The sequence below is a fragment of the Mycteria americana genome, chromosome Z, assembly GCF_035582795.1.
Source record: "Mycteria americana isolate JAX WOST 10 ecotype Jacksonville Zoo and Gardens chromosome Z, USCA_MyAme_1.0, whole genome shotgun sequence".
Classification (NCBI taxonomy): Eukaryota; Metazoa; Chordata; class Aves; order Ciconiiformes; family Ciconiidae; genus Mycteria; species Mycteria americana.
In genome coordinates, this window is record NC_134396.1 from 76,371,099 (window position 1) to 76,386,198 (window position 15,100).

The following is a 15,100-nucleotide window of genomic DNA, read 5'->3' on the forward strand; positions in this document are numbered from 1 at the left end:
AACCCGCCGGTTTTGCTGCCTCCAGTAATAAAAGAGTGCAGTCCTAGCTAAGAGGAAGGACTGCTGAGACAGTGGCTGGAGGGGCTAGCTCTATCTCAACTACAGCAGCGCCGGGGCAATTGCTGGGGTTTGAAAAAATTTTGTCCTCTTCTATCCCACCCCCTTGTATCTCCACAGCAGTGGGAAGGCAGCAGGAGTCAGGAGAGGGAGGAGAGTGCTGGACGCTGCGCGGAGCGGAGGGAGGAGTAGGAGAGGGGAATGCATAATGCGTGAGTGACAGAGAGCGTGCAGGCGGCTGGCTGAGTCCAGAAGACGCGAATGTCCATGTCCCCGGGTCTAGGTAGGTTCGTTCTCTCTCTGTTTGAGGTGGTAGTCGCTTTGGAAGCGTCCTGTGTCGGCTGCGGAGATGTTCACTGTCCAGCTCGAGGGTTCTGCCGGCAGCACCTGTTGCAGCAGGGACGGGGTTTAAGCAGCGGCAGACAGCGAGCGTGTCGCTCACCCGTCAGGGGCTGCTGGATAGTAAGAGTCTGCTAAGGTTTCTGTTGTTCCAGCAGCTCCTCTTTCTGCTCTGCAGAGCAGGGCAGGTGGAGACAATAGTCTTTCCGATGGAAAATCCTTTTCTCAGGGCATCATATCAGGATGAAACTCAGTCTGAAGTGTCCTAGCTGGCAATTTTTAACTCTCAAAAATGCACAAAACGTTAATTTGGGCATTTAAATTAGGTGAAAATAAAAGAAGTGGAGGAGCTGCGTATGCATTGTGTATTGCAGAGGAGAGTGAGTTATAAGTAAGAATGAATTTTTCAAATCATCGTCTGATAAGGAATGAGTTTTAAATATCTTAATAATTAAAATATGACATGTAAGTGCTTTTGCTCGTGCTTCATGCTTTTGATATGCTGATTCTCTTTAAGACATTGCATAATTCACTCTGCCTAGCCCAGATAAAGTTAAGATCAAATGTATACGGCACTGCTTGCCAAACATCAATCATTGTTTTTTAATGAGTCTATAATTGCTTTATAGTGCAGATGTGAAATAACATGTGATTTAAAAAAACCTTATGCATTACATATAAGCCGAAAGTGTTTTTTCCGATAATACTTCTCACGCATCTTCTACAATGAGTCTTTCAGCTAAATAATAAGCATTTTGAGAATCTGCCGTGAGAGCAGTTTAATAACTGAAGGTAGAATGTGATATATTTAGTCTATCTGTCCCTTAAGCCTAAAACAAGCTTTCTCCTACTAAATGTATTCAGTGTTTCCATGTGGAAAGGAGAACCAGGTTCCTGAGGAAATAAGATAATTTGTGGCATATTGGGCTTAGAATTGAAATGGCCAAATATTTTGATAACGTAAAAGCTAACGTATTTCAAGGGTGTACTATTTTAAATTTCTAATTTCTTGTTACTACTAATATGTATGTTGTTATTGATTTCTAACGTACAGTTTTGTGCTTTACTAGCTTTCTAATACACTTTTGTGTTTTAATAGCTTTGCATGAAGAAATCAATGGTATTTACTAAATTTGCATCTGAGTGAACTAATTAACATCGATAATGGCAGCACATGCTTATTCGCTTGTAATTGTGGTCTGTGTCCTGGTCACATGGAAATCAATGGGAAAAATGATATTTGCTTTTGTGAGAACTAGTGCTGGGCAGTTTATTTGTGCTGTCAGCATTTTTAAGGCTGAAAAATAATACTGGATGTGTTTTAAAGAGTTGATACTAGTGAATGAGATTGATCCTTACGCATTCCAACCTACAGTGTGATCCTTCCCTTGGAAATTGTTGTGAGCTGTATTTGAATGGAATTTTCAGAATCAGGTCTAAATCATAACCTGTTATTAAAACCTCTAATATACCTGGAATTTTGTTATTTAAACTTATTGTCTTCCAGATTTTTTTATTTACTTTTGGAATTCCATTAAAAAAAAGAAGAGTGCTTAAGTCTGCAAATGCTTAGATGCATGTTTTACTTAACACATGAATATGATGACTGAAACTGAACTATTGGAAAAGCTGTGAAAGCATATACCTTTAGTGTATAGCACTAAAGAAGAATACCACTACAGAGGTCTGTAAGGATCTCAGTCATGGGGCACAAGCAATTTATGGCAATTTGGGAGAAAAATATTGATGACTCACAAATCACCTTTGATATTGTTACACAACTGCCATAGTTGTTCAGAATTACAACATGGTAACAATGAGGTGATTATTAATTATTGTATTTTTTAAAGTATGTAACAATGGTCTATAAGCTTAACAAACGTTAATTTTAGAATGTTTCATTGAAAACTTGATGGAAAAGTATGTCCTTGCATCACACTTCGAAGAAAGGGAGAATTAAAATTTGTCTCAACTACATCCGAAGTATTTTAGCCTAAGGTGTTTTTGGAAGCATCAAAACAATAAACTGTATGTCTGACTTGCTGTTATTTGAGGTAGGATATCTGATGCAACTTAGCTTAATTTTATTGCTGGATAACCCTGCTCTCTAATTTTCTTCTTTCTTGGCCAGCCTCTTCCAGTGTGTTCTTGGTATTGGGTCAATTTAGTTGTTCACTAAGAAATTAAAAAATGTAGGTAGGCGAGAGAAAATACAAAGAATATGTTGAAATTCTTTGCTCAGGGAGTATTGGGCCTTGACCTCCTAGAGATATAATCACGTACATAACTATTTTTACATGTGTAATCCTGTTGATTGGTTTTACTCATTTGTAGAAATTGCGCTTGGGTTTCAGCTCTACAAGACTAGCCGATTTAGGTGTAGTCGTTGTATGTAACGGTGAACACTTTTCCTCACTAGAAATAAGCGTACGTAGTATTTGAATACTTCTTTCAATGTGTATTAAGATTCTGCTACTGTATAACATCTCCATCATCAAATCAAAGCTCACAGAACCATTGCTGTAGATTGTAGGCATTTGTCATAATTCCAGAAATTCAAGAATTATGTCTATCTAATAGGAGTTATATTACTGTTTCCTAGAAAAAAAAAAGATTGACAGGAGGGATCAATGTTAGAGGCCATTTATCTTATTCCAGGTGGATTCGCTGTAACTTTTTTTTCTCTGAAAAAAGCTATTGAATCACAAATGATACTATTTCTGCAAAGCCTCACTTGCTGAAGTCACTCTTTGAGCGAATAATCTCACTGGAAAATACTTTGTGTCAATAAACATTTTAAAGATTGAATTTACTCCATGCATGAGAACTTCTGGCTGTTTGCAGAAAGAATTTGGAAACTGGGAGTTCTGAAATATGCATAAAATATGAAAAACATTGTTTCCTGGATTGGCTTATGAATATTTCCTATAAAGCTAGTTAAAGTTGTTTAAGTTCCTTTTACTGAAATAATTTGTAAGTCCAAACCAAGGCTGCTATTAAGATAAAATTGTACTTGTTTAAACAGGCTTATATGAGAGGCTAAATTTCTCTGACAAAATTAAACAACAGAGCAGATGCTTTCCATGTTCATCGCAACTTTTGGGTTTGTGGATTTTTTAGCAAGTTGAAGACAGAATTTCCTCTAGAATGTTATAGTAATATGTTTTTATGTACCAAGAGATTTTTGTTTGGTTATCTCATTTTGTATCTAGTATAGATTTATTAGTTAGAGTACAGTTATGATTCTCATTTTCAGATGGCAAAAGAAACTTCCTCCTCCTCAGTCACTTATCCTGGACTGGTCCAATACGTTACTGCTCTGAATTGTTTCAAGCTTTGCTTCATTAAGGATTTAACATGGCCTTAATTCAGCCATCTGTTATGGGTTTGGCAGACCAACAGATCTGAGGTATTGGTCAGAGCTTTAGAAATTTCCCACATTTTTAAAGGTTAGGAAAAGAGCTACCTTTATGAATAGATTTTGAATAATTCTCAGCAAGACAATGGTGCAGAAGTGGGGTAAAAAATGCATGTCATTCTCTGAAGCACAGGGTCCCCTGTCTGCCTTTAGCTTTGCTGAAAGGCAATTAGCATTTCAACCAGCCAATTTGGTTACATGCAATGAAGTACTTGGGTTTGTAATTTGCTTCTCTCCGCTTGGTGCTGTTGAGAACTAGCTCTGTGTAATCCTCTCAAAGCACCTTTCTTTCCAGCATAGTTATTGTTGCTGGTCTTAAATAACTAATCAACAAAGAGATTTCCTTGTCTTGAACTACAGGGTGCCTTAGAAGAACGAAAAGAAATACCCAGTTAATAAGGGAATGATTATAATTATTAAATAGTGATTATTAAATTGTGACATAGGTTAAAAGGTTTAGAAAGCCAAGGAAAGCACACTACATGATAAATGTAGTGTGAGAAATCTTTGAACCCAAACAAATTTTGCTTGGGGAGTTCTCTTCACCACATAAATACTTTATCGTGTTTTATTTAAAAACGGATTGCCTAGATTTAAGAGATTGATTCACAGTATAGATTAGAGTGAGGGCCCCATGCTAATCATCTTCTCAAAAATCATACAAATGTATTTTTACTTCTACAGAAAGAAGTCTTGTAGAAGTACAAGATTCTGTGATTCTGTATTTTTACTTCTACAGAAAGACGTCTGGAGGGGGGACTTTGTAAAATACAGGTCTGTAATAAAACCAACATTGTTTGCTGCAGTCTAATAAAAAATAAATACATTTAACTGTAGAAATGAAGCTTGTTTTGATATATGTCTTAAATTTAGTATATGGAGTTGATAAAAATTTTCGTGTTTAATAATACACTTTTATGAACTCAAGAATAACTCACTGACACAATTATTCTAATAATTAGGCAACACATAAAAATTCTGTTTGGCTCATACATGTGTATTAACCTGTAAGAATCCACTGTGGATAGCAGTAATTCTTCTGTCAGTATACCTGAAATAATGCCATCTAATCCCCACCATGAGGCTGTAATTTACTGTTCTATACCTTTCAGATTTTTCTCCTTGCAAAATTATTATGTGTGAAGCACTATTGCAAAACAGTAGTTGGTTTTAAGTATGAGAAAAATAACCACTGTACTGCAGAAGACCATAATTACTTTTTCTGATGTATGCTATTCATTCAGGCCGTAGTACTTCATTCAGGACAAGTACTAGGTATTTGAAGCTATGGTAGTTTTGCCCTTAGCTCACATGTTCTAAAAATATGTTAAGTAAAAGTGTTGAGAACATGTGAGAAACCTCCAAAGCAGAGATACAAATGGAAATTATTGTGAAACTTCAGATCTTTACTGAAGTAGAATAAATGGGTGTTCCTCACTGAAGCCTGCAGACCTTCCTCGGCTGGATTTCTGGTTCTGTATGTGTAAGAGCCTGATGCTGTGGCAGGCTCTGTTGTACAGTTACTTCTACAATAAGCATGAGCTGGGAGTGCTAAGCACCTTCATGGCTGGGTTGCTTGTTTTTGTTTTTTTTAAATCTGCTTGCTTTTTTGTGCAAAAAACCGTTTGAGAGAGAGTATGAGTGCTTATAGTGTCTCAAGCCCTACTTAGAGCAAAATGCCTAGGTAAAAAGCTAGACTCTGGCTCTGGAAAACCCTGTAGAATAATTTCTATTAGTGTTTTCATTAGAACTATGTAGGTGGAAAAGGATTTCCAGTGTGGAGCTGAAAACTAGATTTACCTTTTGCTTAAATCTATACTATATGCCAAGTGGAACTATTCCAAAATAATATCTTGGTTTTTTACACTATATAGTTAGAACTATATATGGATAGATTCTCATCAATTGCATGAGATAAATTAGCAGTTCTGCAGCTGATATCAGGGTTGTTTTGTTGGTACAAATTAGGGCAAATTCAGATTCCTACTGCTGTATTTCTTAACATTGTTAATTAGCAGATTTCAGCCAAAAATTGTTTACATTAGACTCTGATCTCTGTTCTAATATAAAGTAACCTTAATAACTCCAAGTTTTTTCACTGGAGGTACTCTGGGTAAAAATAATTTGGATCTTGTCTGGTTCTCTGTTTGACCAGCAAATTATAAGGTAACTGCAAATGTTTGCAGAAGAGGCTTGTGTTCTCTCTGCTTGCTGCTAGCAAACAGAAGTGAATTCAGCGCTGCTTGAGAGTTTTGCCCTTTATTCCCTGCTCAGAATGAGAACAGACAGAGCAGGCGGTTACCTCAGAAAGCCTTTAGCATTACCTGGCTTAAGAGATAAAACTTGGTTCTCCAGTGATGATTACATGCTTTAGAACTTAAAATTTAAGGATATAGTTTAGATCCACTCAGATTCTTCTGAGGAAGGGAAAAGTAGCTGCCAGAAAACTTACAGGGGTACTCTGGGCTTATTACACTTTTTACCTCTTTAGTGACCTCTAATAACCGGATAAGATGATTTGGATTTCTGATCAGGCCTCTCTCTTGGCCTCGGCTTGCAGATTTACCACTTTCAGTATTGGTTCCTGGCTCTGATGATAGATTTACCTTTCTGACTGGTAAACATAAATACAATGGCAGGCACCTTAAGCATCTTCCTTAGGATAAGATGTCTATGTTGAAGGGTGCGTGCGTTTTTCAAGGGAACATAATTGAATGAGCAAGAATTTTCATATAGAATCATAGAATCATAGAATGGTTTGGGTTGGAAGGGATGTTAAAGATCATCTAGTTCCAACCCCCCTGCCATGGGCAGGGACACCTTCCACTAGACCAGGCTGCTCAAAGCCCCATCCAACCTGGCCTTGAACACTTGCAGGGATGGGGCATCCACAACTTCTCTGGGCAGCCTCTGCCAGTGCCTCACCACCCTCAGAGTGAAGAATTTCTTCCTTATATCTAGTCTAAATCTACCCTCATGGAGATCTAAATCTACCGCCATGGAGATATTCAGGTTACATTAAATTGACCATTCCCAGTGATACATACGATCACAGATGATTAGATTTTTTAAAAATGTTGCAACTGTTAGAAAGCAAATGGTCAGGAGAATGGTTGACTGATGTCGGTGTCATTGATCTCAAACGCAGATGCAACCTGAGGTTGCGCTGTGGTAATGTTCTGTCACGGCAGCAGTAGTGAGTAGGTAAGTAAGCAGCTGAGCCCAAAAACTTCAGGACAGCGAAAGCTGATCAGGGGATTTTCAGCACCTAGTAGTCTGCATTTGTGCTTTGGCTAGCACTTTCCAATGTTAGTAGTAAGAAGGGGGTTGATGGGCAGGTACCTGGAATGTCTTTGTAGCAGAGAGGAAGACAGGAAAGCCTAGAGAAGAATCGGAAGCAAAGGCATCCAGTGACACTGAATAACGTGTATGGAAATGGGTGAGACAGACTCTTGCCCCAAATGCTGCAACTCTTAGTGCAGTCCAGGGGTGCAGACAAAGCAGTGCTTGTGACTGACTATAGTTCTCATGCTTTATCCGCCTTGAAGCAGGTTGAAGGCAAAGAAGGGATATAGGAAGATATTATTTTGAAATCGTGTCTTTGGAACAGTCTCTTTTCCAGTCTCTATTAGAGTGAGAGACTTACTTATCCCACATCCAAACAAAAAAGCCCAAACCAAAAAACAAACAACAACCAACAGAGCAGACTTGGGCGATACCCACTATCCAAATGCTAGGTTTTGGAGACACAGCTGTTGTGGCCTCCTTTGCATATGTGTGAACTGTGGGACCTTTGAGGCAAAGAAAACCCCAGTCTGAAATAAAATATTTCTCTCTTAATTTGGGATCATGACAACATAGAAAGGAGAAGTTTAGTAAATAAAAGTTTTTGTAATTCCTGCTGCTTTCCTAGGTTATTCTCCAGTACTGCTGTAAATTTCAGTGGTTCTGAGAATGCCTAAAATAAAAATGCTGAAAATATGCAGGTTTTTAATATGTTTCTACAACAGGTGCAGCAAGGGCAATGACCTTGTGAAACTTCTTGCTCTGTGCTGTTCCTGTGTACTACAGAGAATCTCCTCTTTACATATGAAAGAGCACATGTATCTCTCTCCCATTGTATTCAGCCAAAGATGCTGCTGGGTGCTGACATCTCTGCTGTGAATAGACTTCTCTCTGGCAACCATTGATAGCGGTAATGCTGTACTCAATGCAAAGTACTAGGCATGCCAGTTTTTGAATGTTCTACTTGGCTGGGTATTTGTAATCACGGGGAGTAGACAAGGACAGGCAGTGAAGAGTGCGCTAGGCTTTACGCTTGCTCTGCTGCGCTGTGTGCGTGGACTTCAGAAATCTGCAGTGAGTTCTGCGAAGATGAGCGGTGGTAATCAAGCTGTAGCTGCTGGGAGAGGTGCTGCTTCAGCATACCTGCTTGTTTCTTCTCCCGAGCAGCAATGGCAAGTCTGAGGTACAGGGTACTTAATATCTTGTTCCATCTGCTTCTTTATTAGTGAACGCCCCTTTCTTTTGCCATTCTCCGTTCCATATCTGGCATTTTATGCTCATTTCATTTCAGATTTGGAATCTTTTGTAGACCTTTTATTGCCTTTCATGATCTCTCCGTGTGCCACTAGTCTGTAGGTTCTCTCACCCTTCAGTGAAAACAGCCAGGAGATATTTTCATTCTTAAGGGTTTTGATTTATTAAGCACAGAAGCCAGTGTACAAATCTGCAGAAAAGACTTCTCATTCTTTACAGAAGTCTGCAGAAAAGACCACTCATTCTTTATAAACTTTAAAATCTTCATCTGAAATTTGTTCCAGAAACTGAGTGGAAAAAGTAAGCTATTCCTGGGGATTCATCAGTTATGAGAAACGCCAGTTTCATAAACCTACCTTTCCTTGGCGCCAACCGGGCAATAGACTGAAATGATACTCCTCACATAATTTGTGACATTACTGTGGAAATTACTGTGTGAAATCAGTGTATGCTCTGCTGGGTTCTACACTAGGATTCTCTGTTTTTGGGGGAAACACAAATGCACTTCAGGAAGTGCCATAAAATGCAGACTGAAAAAAAATGTTAGTTAGGGATCATGACTCAGAATTCTGAGTTAGATTTCTTTACTTTTTTTTAATTATATGGTTGACGAATGTGCTTTTTAGATTTTTAAGATTCTTTAATACCATTAAAATGTCTGGATAATTTTTGAGAGGTACTTTCCTTTGGTTTTGATGCCCAAAACTTTTATTATAAACCCCTTACAAACATCATCTAGGCCTCAGTACGTAGCATTGCTTTAAACTACCACTGATACTACAGATCATTATTTGAAATGGCTTTAGTCAGAACATAGTAACAGAATAGTTGGTCCATCGACTTGTACACGCTCTGAAGATGTATAATATTCCATTGCTTGTTGTTGTTTCAAAAACATTTACATTACTTTGACTCATTAATCTATTTTAAAGCCTGACTGAATATCCTGGATGGAGAGAACTGAACTCAGTAATATTTAGCTGAAGCAGAGGGGAGTATTTGATGCAGCAAACGCATAGTTTACCAAAATTTAGCAGTGAACAAGGACTAGAGTTTCAGCTTCATTTGAAAAAAAAATAAAAATTAAACTCACCAGTGGTTTACTGGAGTGAGGGAGGTGGGGAAGAGCCGTCTTTTAATCCCTGGTCTTGCAAAGGCTTCTGCTGAACTTTATGCAATGCAGATAATAAGGAACAAATTGTGTTCCCATATAAATTTATGTAGGAATTTAGTGTACAAAGTGAGTTCATATTTAATAAAGTAAAATACTGTGACCTATAATATCTTTTTGGCTATTTGAATAAATTTGTTCTGCATTCTCTAAGTCTTGATTTATGTTATTTTTATTAAATTACATCAATTTTTGAAAATAATGATTTTCAAAGTTGAGTTTATATAAAAAGGGTAAAAACTACTTTCTACTTTTGGCAGGCTCTGCAAAGTAAATCTTAGTACAAATAATGTAACAAGGAAGAATACACACCAGCTAAATAATTGATGGTATGATTGTGAAACCTCTCTTGTTCCACAGGAGTAATCCTATAGTTTTAGAATGCTCTCTAGTAGAAGTAATAGAATTCAAGTAATTCTAAACTTTGTAATCTTGCCCTCAAGGATCATGTTTTCAGTATTATTTACTAGAAGCATGTACCGTGGGAAGATATTTGCGAAGTCTATGACAAGGTAACAGCTGAAGCTAAAAGGTCAACAAATTCCTCAGTTTAGTATGGATGATGCCTGCATCTGCAGACAGTGTAATTGTCTCAGAGTTTACAAAGGTTAGACAACTGTTCTCTTTCCAGCTTGAAGGTCTGTATTTTTCAGAGCAGTTCCACATAAAAACAACAAAAACATTTTGCAAGTTAATACAGTCAGCTTTGGAAATGCTGACAATTTTAAATCCCAGGGGGTTTATGTATATCTATTTTATCTTTGCTTCCTACTGTAGGCTTTTTCTGCACTAGAATTACTAAATAGATAGATATGTAGGAATCAAGCATTGTTCCTGAAAATCTGTTACACATTGAACTCTCAGTAAGAGCCATGGATATCTTGAAGTACTGTGTTCATAGTAATAAAAATTTATAGCAACGCGAAGTTCTGCAGCAAAATTATTTTACTGTGTGACATTTTTGCTGGAAATAATGAAACACTGTTCAAATAGGTTGTAAAATGGATAGTTATTTTCATAGGGAAAATGGTTAGTCCTGATTTTTTGCACTTAAATTCATTGCTCACCTGTTCCCTCTGTGATGTTCAGTAGAGCTAGGCAAATTTTTATTACAAGTGATTAAAATTGGCTAATTTTGTCATCTCACCAGTCTTTGCTTGTAGGAATTCTGAGAGACACTGATAGTTTTCTTGACTGTACTTACAACTTCCAGTTATTTAATATGTCATGTCTGTGGATAATTTTTTTCTTTAACTTGCCTGAAAGCAGTTTATTTCAAGTCCTCACAACATAAAATTCACCCTTGCCCAGGCAGAATTTATTGTAAGATAAATCGAAGTCTTGAAGTCTTTCTGAAGCTGTGTTAATTTTAGTGGTCTGAAGGCTGTCTTATTCTCTGTTCAGTGCAAGATTAAAGCTACCTGACTGTGTACATAAAACACTCAGAATCTGTGCTGGACCTCAGATGTATTCTGATTAGAAATTTGGCACACGCTTTACAAAAACACGTTTCAATATATGCATGACATTTTCTGTTTCAGTGACCATTTCTGACTAAATATTCATTTACTGTCACTCATAAATAACGGAAACAAGTGCAAACATGGCTGAGCTTAAATATAATTGATATGCAAATATTAATATAATATGTTCTGCACAGTTTATCCAACTGTCATTGACCAGATTTGTCTGATAAGCATAGCATTTGGAAGCATAATTTTAAGCAAAGTGACATTTTATTTATATGTGTAATTACACAAATACTGTTTGTATCTTTTGTACAGAAATCTTAAAAGGTAACATTATAAAATAGTGACTACAGATTAAAAGAAACTTGCTGAAAGAACTAATTCCATTTAAGATCCATGCTGTAATGCTTTTTGTTGTTTAGAGCACAACTTCGTTCTCTTAGTTTGTTCAAAAATTGCTCAGATCCTTATGACAGAAATCTGCTCCATCCAGCATCCAAGTTCTCAGTTCTGGTCAGCACTGTACAATATAAGCCCCTGCATAACATAGCAGCTGTTTCCAATTTGCTGTGCCAGAGCCTCTTAAAAATGTATCTTTCACAGTATCAACACCTGATGACTTCACTGGAACTTAAACTTGTATTTTACATTACATAACTGGACTCTGATGTAAGAGAAGTAAACCACCTTAGTTTTAAGTTGTCTTATCCTAACGGAAAAGAAAACTAGACATTGTGCAGAAACAAATAAAAATAAAGCTCTGGCTGTACAAAGGTTACAATGGCATTAAAATGTTCCGCGGTTATTCTGTGACAAGAAAACATGAAAGAATCATGGGATAAGAGAAGCAGTGAAAAGAATCTCAAGTAAATATGCAAATGTTTAAGAACATTTCATGGTCCATAAGATGTCAGAAGATGGTCTATGAGGTGACGGCAAACATCCAACCCTTTACCCTTCCTGCCAATTCATGTTTATTTCTAAAGAGAATCAAGAGAGCAAAGAAAGTGGAAATAGAACTGTCAACCTTTCAGCTAATTATCTGTTGGTTGAAAATGAAAACAACTGTGGCAATGTCGTTGTTTTTTCTTAAAAGAAGTTACTTATTCCTCCACTTGAAAAAAGTTGATAAATACTGCCTAGAAAATCACTAGATGAAAATTATGAAAATAGAATTAGATGTAGATGATGATTACAGTATCTGACTTGATTATAGCTGAGACCTGGGCATGTTTTTGTCTCATTTCTGAAGCTCACAAGATAATCACAGTATTTAAAGGGTTGAGAAGGGTTGACTGGATCGCTAAGATTGACCGGGAATGTATTTTAGACTCACAATTTATTTTTTATTATTCTTTTCTTTTTCTATAGGGATGCCCTCTGCTTCTTTATTAGTTTATTTGCTTTTAGCATTATTCATTCATTTCACATCTGGAGAAACAGAAGTGAAGTTCAGCGGACAAACAGAATTTGTAGTTAATGAAACAAGTACAACTGTTATACGTCTTGTAATTGAAAGGACAGGGAAGCCTGCTAACATCACAGCAATTGTGTCGGTAAGAAACTATGCTAGTTATATTCTCAGTAAATGTTAATATCTTTCTGAAGTTTTGAATGTTGCCTGTTTTTATCAAGCCAGTGAAAAGAGAGTAGTATTTTACTGGGACAATGCTTTACTTTGAAGAGGCAACACCCAGTTTCTGTAACTGAGTAAATTCCTGCTGGCTGCATCCATGGTTTCAAAATAATGGTATGAACATCTCCTCAAGGAGCCAGCTCCTACTGCTCAGGTAGAAGTCCAAACTGATATGCTTGTTTGATTTCGATTGTGGCTGTGAGCTCATACTGAAAATGTGGCTATATAACAACTTTTCCTTTTCCACATTACAGTAGAACCCACAATTTAATAGCTACTCCACTGTTTGAGTCAGATTTCAATATGAATTTTAAAAATTACATTGTTCAATTCATTTGGAGATCAGAGTTAGTATTTTTACATTCTTTCCTTTATTTCTTAGCTGTTATTAACCATTATGTCAATAATACTCCCTTTGAAAGTTTAAAGCTTAGAGTGTGCTATACTGTATGTGTATGGAGTAAGATGCTATGTGGTACGAGTACCACATGAGAACACAGCAGTGTACCAGAGAAGATGTACTGCTTATGAATTTCTAAGGTCTGTAGACAAAAGGAATTATCTGTGTTCCTGCACAGCATTTAATTCTCCTGTAACTAAATATGAAAAATATATGTCTTAGAAATTAGAAGGAATAGAAATTGATCTGTAGGGATTTCACACTTTATTAACATCTGAGGAGAAAACCTTGAGAAAATGTGATTGTACTTTGAAACTAGTGCTCTTTACTCATGTAACAAGCAGAGTAACTTAGTTTCCTTATTAAGGACCTGAAATTCCAGAATTTGTTTCTAACATGAACATTTTGAGCAGCTCTTTTAGGAAGGTGTTTATAGCCTGTTTTTGTAAGAGCTTTTTGGTAAGTCTAGCGTTGGCTCAGATACATAAAAAGTAGTTGTCTATATGTCCAATGATAGGTGAGAGCCACAAAAATACCTTCCGTGCTTTGTTTCCTTCACTGAACTTCTAATTTCACTGTTCTCAAATGAAGAATAGCCTTTTTCACAATGGTTCATGCAAACCTTTAGTGCCTAGAAGGATGGTAGTTGCAGGTGTGGCAGCTATGCTGGTTCAGTTGCTTCTCTCCATTTAGTCTCAGCTTCCAACTGTAAACCCAGACACTTTGCTGTCTTGACACTACTGCCATTGTAATCTCTCCCCTAACCACCTTACTTACAGTAGGATCAGTGGAATTTTCTTTTGTTGACTGAAATGAAAGCAGGGCAGTTCGTTATAGGAGACTTCATCTTGCCAACTTTGGCAATCAAAACGTTAATCTAGGTTAAACGCCTAGGCTCCTTCTAGTCTCTGGAGTGAGACAGGAAGGCAGAAGGCATTTACATTTTAAGGTAAGTTTAATTCAGGTAGAGTATTATGAGGTATACAGATCTGTGCTAGGAATAGCTTTTCATTAAAAAACTGGCCATATGGTGCATTATGCAAAAGATACCCAGTTGCAAGGAAGGAAGTCATAAATGGTTCTCAGTAAAGTGTTGTGTTTGTTTTGTTTTGGTTTGGTTTGGTTTGGTTTTTTCCTGGTTACTCAGCATGGATACAAGGGGTTATTATCTATATCTTCTGTCCAGAAATTAACTGTATGACAGCAGGGGAAATTGCGGGAAGAATTATGTGGAAAGAAGAATGTATGAAGTCTGTTACATGAGTCCACAATAATATTATAGAAGATAGTGGGGGAAGAAGAAGATGGCATTCAGTTGTGTATTTATTGCAGATTGATGGAGAAAACACAGGAGACTTTTTTGACACATATGCAGCTGCATTTATACCCGATACAGAAACAAACCGAACAGTGTATATATCTGTCTGTGATGATGATCTTCCAGAGGCTGATGAGACATTCACATTTTACTTGACACTACCAGTAAGTCTCAGGTGTTCACTTTACCTCTTCCCCAGAAAACCGTGAGTAATCTGACATAAATGAATGGTATTCCATAGATTTCAATGTACTCGTAGTGCTTCTGAGTCTGAATCCTAATAGGTAAGAACTAAAATTTGGAGACTAGCCAGGATGGTGCTTACTGCTCTTTAGAAGGTTTTGCCATTCCTGTGGGTGTCCCTATGGGATGTTGCTGTGCAGTACCGACTTAGTCTGAAACTTCAGCAGGCACTGCATTCAGCTGTGGACATCTGAAGGTGTACTAGAGCCCACAAGAGTCAGATTGTGAAGAGACTCTCAGCCTTTCCTGTTTTCCTGCATAGACCGTACCTGGAAGAGAGGGTGGAAGTAACAAAAGAAAGAGGATGACTTCCAGTCCTCTGGAAGCAGAGGGTAAACATGACTTACCTAAACCCAAACAAACAGTTTTTAAAATACCTATCAATAAGTCTCTTCATATTGTTCCGTCTCACAGGAGTCATGCTACAAGAGAGGAGTTCACATTCACTTTTTTTTTTTAGGTAACAGTTCATGACTAAGCTTGATGTCAGTTCAGTACAGATAGATTTTA

General features: G+C 37.3%; 1 protein-coding gene across 1 annotated transcript in view; it reads left to right on the forward strand.

Annotated features, from left to right (window-relative positions):
- Nucleotides 1-318: 318 nt before the first annotated feature.
- Nucleotides 319-15,100, forward strand: part of ADGRV1 (adhesion G protein-coupled receptor V1) — a 293,978-nt gene continuing 279,196 nt past the window's right edge. Inside the window, exons 1-3 of the mRNA XM_075488638.1 lie at nucleotides 319-340; nucleotides 12,365-12,549; nucleotides 14,362-14,511. Coding sequence (XP_075344753.1) covers nucleotides 319-340; nucleotides 12,365-12,549; nucleotides 14,362-14,511 — 357 coding nt within the window. The remainder of the gene's footprint in view (nucleotides 341-12,364; nucleotides 12,550-14,361; nucleotides 14,512-15,100) is intronic.